The following is a 10,868-nucleotide window of genomic DNA, read 5'->3' on the forward strand; positions in this document are numbered from 1 at the left end:
ACCCTCATTCTATTGAAAAAGAATAAAGACCACTTAATCATTCCTTAATTTACCATGCCAGAAATAAACTGAATGGACCTTTGCTATTGTTGGTAATATCCTGCCTTGGTGAGACTAGACCTGTACACTACATTCCAGATGCAGACCAATCAGGGAATTTAATGACTCTAATCTTCTTCCAATAAAGACCAATCTTCCATCTGCTTTCTTAATCGCTTGTTGAGTCACATATGAACATAATAGGAGCAGTAGTCTATCAAACCCATCGAGTCTGCTCCAACATTCACTGAGCTCGTTGCTAATTTGATAGGCTCATCTCCACCTACCTTTCCCCCACATCCCTTTATTCCCCTATGTAAAAAAATCTATCCAACCTGGTCTTTACTGTGGTCACCTCCTCTGCTTCAATGGGCAGCAAATTCCAGATTCACACCCTCTGGGAAAAGCAGTTCCTCCTCATCTCTGTCCTGAATCTTGAGGCTATGTTCCCTAGTTCTAGTCTCCCCCAATGGAAACAACTTTTCTACCTCTAATCTATGCCTTTCATAATTTCATACTTTTCTATAAGATTCCTTCTCACTCTTCTAAATTCCAGCAAGTATAGTCCCAGATGACTTAATCTCTCCTCATAGGCTAACCTCCTCATCTCAGGAATCATCCTGAACTTCTTCCAAAGCTAGTACATCCTTCAAGACCAGATCTGCACCCAGTACTCCGGATGCTGCTTCACAAGTGCCTTGTACAATTGCAGATAACCTCCCTGCTCCTAAATTCAAACCATCTATTTGGATGGACAATCTTGAGCACAAACAGCTTTCATTCACTCAGCCTTTAAAAGCGACTTTCTATTTCATTACTCAGTTCGCCCCTCCCTATATTTCAAGGATGAATTGTGAGATATTCAAATATTTTGTCTGGTTACCATGGAAAGACAGGGATCCGTGGTTGTGATTACAATCAGTTGAATGGCAGAGCAGGTTGAGAAGCCATTTGTCCTATAGTTAGTTCTTTATGGAAACAAAAAAAAAATCACAAGCCAACACAAGGAAGCACGATGATGAACTTTTAATTAACAGGCAAGTCTGTACAAGGGGACCATGTTATTTTTTTGACTCCTCTTCCTTAGAGAGGGTCTTAATGATCTCTTCCTTCTTGGCCTGCAGACGTTCTTCACGGCGCTTCCGAGCTTCCTTGGTCCTGGTTCTGCGAGCTTCGGCCTGGTCACTGCAACACAATGAACTCCAGTCAACACCATTGGCAAGTGGGCTCATGCTGAGACAATTTCCATATGTTTTGCTTGTTTTTTTTTAAAAAACAGTAATGTATATACAGTAAAAATGCCATTTTTACAAAATTCAAGCAACTGGCAACCTCAAGCAACCGGGTTGGGGGGGGTTTTGAGGAAAATAAATAAATAACATTTCAGATAAATTAAAATGTATATAAAAGTTTAAAATTGAATGAAGCAAATATTCTGAGATAACACATAAACCCTTGGAGAAATAGGAGCAAATATTCAGCCAGCATTGTGCGTTGGTTATACTTTGCTCGTAGCAGCTCTTTGAATAAAGATGCCATTAAATAAAATAGTGTCACCCAGGATGAAGAGCTGGCTGATGCCACTCTCCACTGGGATGACTAACTTAGAGTCTCCTTATTTCTGCTTAATAGGAGTCTTTACCTTTATGAGTAAACTATTAAGTATATTAGTAAGGCTTGGGGGAGCAGGAGTTAATTATGTTATTATCATCTTTCGGGCGGCTTCGTGAAGGATCCCGCAGAATCAGCGACGGTTAAATGTTTCAAAGAATGTGACTGAAAATAAACTAAATGCTTCAAGGTTTACATATTGATACAGGCGAAGTTTGTTCAGTGCAAGTACACTATAGTATTTATCTTTTAAACTGTTTATTCTTAATGCAGGTGTATTAGTTAGGCATTATAAGAGTGAGTGTCAAGCAACCAGAAAACTTGCTTAACCGGCAGGTGCCGGATTCCAGTTTTATTGCAACTGCTGCGGAATTAGATAACTATTGATTTATCATTACCCAACTATTCAAGGAAGTTTAATAAGAATCCACACCCATGCACAATTTTAAGATAGCTAACCAAAACAATTTGCAAGTCAGATTTTAATCATCTTAAATAGGAAGTTTGGCAAGGAAAGGCTAGAGTCCTGGGCTTCAGCAACCAATGGCACAATCACCAATAATAGAACAACCAAGAAAAACCATGCAGGCAGAAACAGAGCACAAATCAGTCTAAGGGTGATTAGGCAGGGAGAGGGTATCCAAAAGGAGGCATGAGAACTTTATAAATCACACCACTTTTGGTCAGGAAGCACTAGAGCGAAGGGTTGTGAAGGAATTGTTGGGATTGATAAAAATTTTGGATGATCAAACACAGGCAGCAAAGCCATAACAACTTCAGAATTGGAGCAGAAGTGGAAACAGGGAGTCTTGCTGAGAGTGAGAACGTGATACAAAACTGAACGAAATTCAGGTCAAGTGAGGGATTCAGATACAAAATCCTCAACTCTGCACTGAAGCCCAGACCCTCAGTGAATAGCAAGCTCCCTCAATCCCAAGGGCCCAACACAATTATGACAAAACTGACCATTTAAATGCAGTCTCAAATCCAAAACCTTATCGATCTATAGATGTACTCACGCCAGAAGCTTCTTGCGAGCCTTGTCTGCCTTCAGCTTGTGAATGTGCTCCATCAAGATGCGCTTATTCTTGAACACATTACCTTTCACTTTCAGGTACAGACTGTGATACCTGCAAGAGAAGTGTCATAGAAACAGTTCTCATCTATTCAGATTGCTGCCAGCTGGTGGCAATTCAAATATACTCTCGGATAAAATATTTCAAATGACCAAAGTGGTCATGATAGAGGCATCAATTGAGAGAGGGATCAGTTTTAAAGTTACCAGGCATTTGCATTTTTGAAATGACAATGTATTAACCTATATATGAGAGAGAGAGAGAGAGAGAGAGAGAGAGAGAGAGAGAGTGTAATGGAAGATTTAAACTGTGTTTCTTACTTTTGCAGCCTCTGCTTCTGCAAGGCTGAGAACCTGCTTTTTTTTTAGAATCAGCAGACATAAGCTAAATTCCACCGAGGGGCCAGAGATGCAGTTATCTGACGAAAGGACATCTGTGTACCAAGAACATTTAATCTTCCTGCTTATTTTGGTCACAGACTGTCAGAGGCCTAGCCTTGATGCAAAATAAACCATTGTATTCAATGTGATAAACTGAAAATTATGTTATTCGATAGAAGCCTAGCATGCTAGCTTGCTCGCTTATCTTTCTTGCTGTGCTGGGAATAGGTGCTTGGATAAGCAGTTTTTGAGTAATATAAGCCATGGCCCCGCTGCTAAAGTTTGAGACTCTCTCTCAGCAAGAAGAATTTCTAGAGTCCAGCCAACGTCCCGGTCGGGGGAGGTGGAGAAGCTGCTACCAGCGCCCTGACAACCTACTACAAGTGTGCAGTCGTTGCTTCACTTCGGCAGTTGGGACCAGTCCAGGCGTTGATAAGTATAGTTGGGAAGGGCTTGCATATTGTAGTTTGAAATCAGCTTTTGAATTTGTAATAAACATTTGTATAAACTGAACTGCTCTCGGTAGCTCAAACACTGTAACCAATCTAAAATGAACAAAATGAGAGGTATAAGTTTACCCAAGACAGGGGGGCGGCGAGCGAGGGAGATGGTGGGAGGGGAGGGAGGCAGCGGGCGCGCCTCGGACGGGCGGGGGGAGAGGCGGCGGGCGCGCCTCGGACGGGCGGGGGGAGAGGCGGCGGGCGCGCCTCGGACGGGCGGGGGGAGAGGCGGCGGGCGCGCCTCGGACGGGCGGGGGGAGAGGCGGCGGCGGCGCGCCTCGGACGGGCGGGGGGAGAGGCGGCGGCGGCGCGCCTCGGACGGGCGGGGGGAGAGGCGGCGGGCGCGCCTCGGACGGGCGGGGGGAGAGGCGGCGGGCGCGCCTCGGACGGGCGGGGGGAGAGGCGGCGGCGGCGCGCCTCGGACGGGCGGGGGGAGAGGCGGCGGGCGCGCCTCGGACGGGCGGGGGGAGAGGCGGCGGGCGCGCCTCGGACGGGCGGGGGGAGAGGCGGCGGCGGCGCGCCTCGGACGGGCGGGGGGAGAGGCGGCGGGCGCGCCTCGGACGGGCGGGGGGAGAGGCGGCGGGCGCGCCTCGGACGGGCGGGGGGAGAGGCGGCGGGCGCGCCTCGGACGGGCGGGGGGAGAGGCGGCGGCGGCGCGCCTCGGACGGGCGGGGGGAGAGGCGGCGGCGGCGCGCCTCGGACGGGCGGGGGGAGGGGCGGCAGCGCGCCTCGGACGGGCGGGGGGGAGGGGCGGCAGCGCGCCTCGGACGGGCGGGGGGGAGGGGCGGCAGCGCGCCTCGGACGGGCGGGGGGGAGGGGCGGCAGCGCAATTTGGGTGGGTTTAAATCTGGGGCACTGGCTTTTGTTCTGAAATCCAGAAAAATACAAAATTTGGAACACATAGTCCCCCAAGCGTTCCGGATAAAGGATTGTGTACCTGTACTAGTTTAAACCTAGATACGAAGATTTCTGTCAACTAATTGTATTAACAGGTATGGGTGAGAAATAGATTAGCCATCTCAATGTCTTAATAGTATTTCTACTGTAGCAGAGTATTAAGTGTCAAGCAAAGGAGCTGGTGGGAGGAGAGAGAAAAAGGGCAGGGCCACATGCATACAATAATCACTTGGGCTGTGAACATGCTCAAGACTAATTCTCAACCAGACACAAAAATAATGGAACCTCACATGTGGCGATCAATCTTCTTAGATTCCCTGTATCTGCGAAGTAGACGTCTCAAAACTCTCATCCTCCTCAACCAGGCCAGTTTCTCAGGCATACGGGCATTGGCTGTACCCTTCCTCTTACCTAATGAGGAACATATCAAAGGAATATTTAACAATCACAAAAACACAGGAATCAACAAAAAGGGAACCTGGCACCAAATAATCAGGTCTGTATTCATCTGCAGTTTGAGTATTAAGGAAGAAGCATTGTGTGAACAACTGAAACCAGGGAACAAAGAGCAGTGCAAGAGAAATAACAAAATAAATGAGATTTTCAGCAAAGAATTGCAGCAGGTTAGATACCATCCATGGGTGGAAATGGTCAGTCAACATTTTGAGTTTGGACCATTTCACCTTCTTCAAATCTTGATAAAGGGGGGAGAACGGCCAGTCCTCACCTCATGGCGGCTCAATCGCGATGGCAGCAAGTGTGGGAGGTGGAGAGACCAATGAGGGCAGAGGGGTTGGAACAGAAAAGAGGGGCAGCACAGTTAGCGTAGTGGTTAGATCAACGCTATTACAGCGCCAGCGACCCAACTTCAAATCCAGTGCTGTCTATAAGGAGTCTGTATTTTTGTTGTGTCAACGCGGGGTTCCTCCCAAATTCTGAAGACTTACAGGGCTTTGGTTACATGGGTGTATTTGGGCGGCGCAGATTCATGGGCCAGAAGAGCTTGTTATCTTGGTGCATCTCTAAACTAAAAAAAACAATTTTATGACATAAATATACAGGAAGAGGTAAAGGGATAGAATCAGATGGGAGTGGGTTCTACCTACAGTTAGAAAACTCAATATTCATGTCGTTAGGCTGTCCAGGAGGAATATTATGCGTTCCTCAAATTATGTTTGGCTTCATCCTGACAATGGACGAAGCCAAGAACAGATGCGTCATTATCGGACTGTTTGGTGAATTAAAATGGTTGGTTCTAGGAAGCTCAAGTTTACACCCACATTTGGTAAAGCAATCAAACAATCTTTGTTTGGTGTCACCAATGTAGAAGCCACCCCAAATGCAGGTTGGAACTAGTGTATGTGTAGCTCTGCTTCATCTGGAAGGTCTGTTTGTGGCCCCAGATGAAGTTGAGGGATCTGTCAAGATAAAGTTTACATTTTCTGCAGTTAGAGAAGAACATACCTCAGGGGGTTGAAGAGTGAGTGGGGAGGGAAGAGTAGACCAGGGAATCTTGGACCAGCTACTCTGGTTTCCAAAACTGAATTCAGCACCAGCTTTGTAGCAAGCACAGCATACCTTTCACAAAATATTCCCTCATTGGCACATAGCTAAAGACACATGGAAATAGGCAGAACTTCAACATCTAAAAATATTCTCGTCAGACACATTTAGTCGGCAAGAATGAAAACATTTGCCCCAATGCACGAGATGACTGCCCCTGGCTATTGAGCAAAAAATAAATTGTGGCACAAAGCGGTAACAAAGCTGCCATCTACTATTTAGCGCCCAAGATCAACTCTAACAGTACAAGTCATATTCCTATAACTTAATATTACAATGGTTAGTAATTAAAGGCTGATTTAATACATTCTCCATATACCTAGCAAAACCAAAGGCACCTACTTTTCTCTAATTTTAATGTTTACAATGAAGGTTCAAGCACTTACCAACACCCATGTGTCGGCCTTTCCTGCGTGCAAGGGCATTTTTCCTGCATCGAGCGCGCGAATGCACCGTAACTGGTTTGCGAATAATCAGACCGTCTTTAACCAACTTTCTGATCTGTTGACCTGAAGGTGAGATAAATGATTCTTCACATTCAGTAAAGTTATTTTTATACATTAAAATAAAATCAGGCAGAAGTGGAATTGTTTGAATTTTAAAAAAAGGACAATATAGGAATAGCTTTACATCCCTTCAAAACTGCTCTTCCATTCAATACATGTATAGCTAACCCTGTGCTCCAAGTCAACGCTCAGTACAAGAAAAAACTCCAGAGGACCGTTAACTTGGATTGCAACATCACAGACACCAGTCTTTACTCCAGTGTCGAAAGAAATCAGCCTCTATCCTCAAGGACCCCCCCCCCCCCCCCCCATCACCCAGGCCATGCCCTCTTCACTCTGCTACCATTGGGGAAAAAGGTACAGGAGCCTAAAGATAAGCACCAACATAAAGACAATTTCTACCCCTTTGCCATCAAATTTCCGAATGCACAATAAATCATAGACAATACCTTACTTTATCTTTAGGACTATTATTTATTTTGTAATGTGGTTTATATAAATGGTTGCACTGTAATGCTGCGGCAAAACAAAGCTTGCATTATGTTTATGACAATAAATTTTGATTCTAAACAATTGAAATCTAACACCTCACTGAAAACAATTATTCATGCAATAAAGAATTCACTCAGTCAAGCATTTAAGTTGCAGTCTGCAGCTTGTATTAAGGCCACCCAAGTCTAAATGTTCAACATCAAAAGTTTGAACAAGGGTAGAATAAAGAAACGTGAAAAAGATCGGATGAAAGCTCATACTTACGAGAATTGGCATTGGCTATCTCATTGGTTTCATTGGGATCCAGCCAGACTTTCTTCTTCCCACAGCGCAAAACACTGGAGGCAAGCCTCTTTTGAAGCCTAAGCATACTGCATTTAAAAATTTTTTTTTGTTAACAGCAACACAGACAAGCACATAATTCCTGGTTGCTCAGACAGAAAATACAGCTAGTCAATGCCACATTCCCTTCCATTAATCTTTACCCAGTTATATACTGGCTGTATAATTTTGTCCAGGCACTTGCTGAGTTCCTCCACCATTGTTTTTATTTTAATCATGGTGTCTGCATACGTTCATGTTTTACCTCTATACATTGACTAATATGAAAATAGATTCTCGGAGGAAAATCTTCATTTGTTGACTGATAGTTTTCCATGTGAAGGAAAGTACAATATGCAAGTAGATATGTCAAATATTAAGCACTAACCCACCTTGAACACCAGGGAAACTGAGTTACAAAACTTGCTAACAAACCTCCCCCAGACTATTAAAATTGGCACTCATCTCTCCTCTATCCTTTTACTCAGTACTGGCTTCTCAGAAGGGTGTGTGGAGTCCCATCCTCGACTCTCTTTATACCCATGATTGTGCCTCCACATATTCTACCAACACCATCAAGTTTCTGGGTGACACAACCGTGGATGGACTTGTTTCAAGAGGAGACAACATAGCTACAGGGATGAAGTCCAAAGGTTGACAGCGCAGTGTTCAGAGAACAATCTCTTCTTGAATCCCCAAGAACAAATAAACAGAATAGACCAGGAGGAACCCAATCCCAAAGATTGACAGCGCAATGTTCAGAAAACAATCTCATCTTGAATCCTCAAGAACAAATAAACAGAATAGACCAAGAGGAACAGCATCATTCCAGACCCATTATACATCAACGGGATCGATGTGGAAAGGGTCACTGCTTTCCGGTTTCTAGGTATGCACTTTAAAGATCTTTCTTGGGACTACCATTACTATCTCAGAAGTTAAAAAGGCACAGCAACAACTCCATGCCCTGAGGATTCTTGAGGAGGTCAAATTGCAGGAGAAATTCCTGGTATCCTTTTTATTGCTGGTCCATCGAGTGTGCTAGCCTATGGCATTCCAATGTGGTTTGTCAGCTGCTTGGCAGCAGATGAGGGACCTTCAGAGGGTCATCAGTACAGCCCAGATCATCTGCTGCATACTGCCCTCTTTGGAGGATTTATACAAATCTCACTGCCTCAGTAGAGCAGCCTTATCACCCTGGTCATCATCTTTGACCTGCTGTCCATTAAATCTCAAACAAAATAGTTTTTACCCCAGAGTTATACATGAACTGAATACTGCCAAACATTGAATATTGTAGCTTTATTGTGTTGCTGTTTTTAGATTTTATTTGTTTGATGTATGTGTGCACTGTCAGGATGTGCACTCAATTTCGTTGTACTTATGCAATGACACTAACAGTTTATCTTAAATAACAAGTGTTTAATTGAAGAGATTTGGAAGAATTTAATCTCATGGGATTGTGGGAAGCAATGGAAGCTGAATCACTGAACATATTCAAGGATGATATCTATATTTGGTATAGTAAAGATGCTGCTAGAGTTCTAATAAAAGTTTGGTTTTTGGTCTATTGGGGATCCAGGCTGCATGGAACAGGCAGAACACAAATCAAAGCCAAGATTTGACAAGCAATGATCATAATGAATGATGAAATTGGCCCAAGTGCCTATCACTACCTCCTATTTTTATGTAACCACATTTTCAAACTAAGAAAATGTTCAAGGAATTAGCTGGTGAAATCAAGCAAGGATAAATAATTGGGTTCACTGGAAGAAAACTCAGTGAAACACAAAAACTGCAGATGCTGGAATCTTGAGTAAACAAAGGATTCCTGGAGGAACTTCGCAGGTCAGACAGCATTCAGGGATAGAAATGGTCAGTCAAGTTATTTGGAGGCTTCTGCAGGACAACAGTATCTGGAGTAATAGAGGGGGAGGAAAATTTAAGTTAGCCAACTACAGGTTTGGGACCAGGGTAAATGTTATTTAAAACTGGGCTTCCAGCCATTTGAATCGCACTCCATTAAAATGATTATTTTTAACAAAGCATCCCCATGGAATTTCTCTTGAGCCAACCAAGATATTCAGGTAGATGAGAGAAACAGATGAAAAGGTAAAAGTACAATTAAAAACACAACGCTGGAGAAACTCAGCAGGTCAAACACTGTCCTTTATGTAGGAAAGATGTATTTAATTATATTCCCTTCATCAAGGTGTATGTTGAAGCCCAAAACGTTAGTTATGCATCTTTATCTTTGCGATATAAAGGACAGTGTTTGACCTGCTGAGTTTCTCCAGCGTTGTGTTTTTTTATTCAAACACGATGTCTGCAGATTTTCGTTTTACAACGCATGAAAGATATTGGGAAAGCGGAAGAAATGGGGACCTGTAATTAAAGGCACAACTTTGGAAAACCACGTTTGCTCAAGGAATTATTAAGTTTTGTCTTGCACATGGACACTTGGCCCATCGAATCTACTATTCTAGCAACCCCATGCCCCGCTCGTGCCCTGCTCTCTCTCTCTCCCCTCCCCCCCCTCCACGCGCCCATCAATTCCCCCCCAATCAACCCTATTCTCCAAGCAACTCCACTCGGGGCAATTAACCGTGTAACGGCCCGATCACAACGCACCCCCTCCCCATTTTCCCCAGAGAAACTGAGCTCCTGCGCTGGGGGCCGAGTCCGGGCCTCGAGGCTTCTCCTGGCTGCTCCCCCGGCCGGGTAGGCCTTGAGCCCGGTCAGCAGGCGAAAGGAGGCAGGGGATGTGCCCGGAAGGAGGCCGTTAGCCTGGAGCTTGGGCGCTCCTTGTTCTTCTCCACGTGCTCCATCGGCTGCCGTTCCGTTTCGTGCTCCCGGAATGCCGCCTGCTCCCCATCCGAACGGCCAGTCCTCACCTCATGGCGGCTCAATCGCGATGGCTGGAAAAGAAAGAGCATGCGCACAACAGGGCGCTCGACTCCGCTCGGGAGAATCCATCTGCTCAGAAGCGAGGGGGGGGAAAGCTAATTTAGTCACCTGACCTGAAAGAATTCTTAAACACTCCAGTATATCAAAGCTCATTATTGCCATATTATATATTATAATTATGATTTGTCTCTTACATATTTGTGTTGTAAAAATTAATCTAAGACATTGTACAGAGCAAATCTTGAACAACCCCTTTACCCCAAACTGCACCCCTCAGAGTTCCAGCACGTTTGACGTATTGACGTCGCCCGGCGGTCCATATTACGGGCCAACGTGATGATGTAACTGTCATGGCGCTGTCTGCCAGGTATGCAGGGTAACGTTTGGGGGTCTGTAGCCCAGGTTGGCTTGACTTGCCCGTTGTTGTATGTATCCAGCTAACACTTTAGATTTCCAAAGTCTGCAGAATTCTGGTTGGAGGATAATGCACAAGAAAGGGGTTAATATATGACAAATTAATAGACGAGGTTAAACAAGAAAGTCTGCAGATGCTGGGAGTAAAACATGAAAGTCTGC

General features: G+C 44.8%; 1 protein-coding gene across 1 annotated transcript; it reads right to left on the reverse strand.

Annotated features, from left to right (window-relative positions):
* Positions 1–1,050: 1,050 nt before the first annotated feature.
* rpl19 (ribosomal protein L19) lies at positions 1,051–10,344 on the reverse strand. Its single transcript, XM_069906948.1, has 6 exons — positions 10,280–10,344; positions 7,329–7,435; positions 6,453–6,575; positions 4,794–4,914; positions 2,670–2,780; positions 1,051–1,224 (listed from the first exon to the last, which is right to left on the reverse strand). Exons 1-6 carry the CDS (start codon positions 10,282–10,284, stop codon positions 1,101–1,103), a joined length of 591 nt encoding a protein of 196 aa, XP_069763049.1. The 5' UTR covers positions 10,285–10,344; the 3' UTR covers positions 1,051–1,100.
* Between the last annotated feature and the right edge of the window lie 524 nt (positions 10,345–10,868).

The sequence above is a fragment of the Narcine bancroftii genome, chromosome 12 (assembly GCF_036971445.1).
Source record: "Narcine bancroftii isolate sNarBan1 chromosome 12, sNarBan1.hap1, whole genome shotgun sequence".
Taxonomy (NCBI): Eukaryota; Metazoa; Chordata; class Chondrichthyes; order Torpediniformes; family Narcinidae; genus Narcine; species Narcine bancroftii.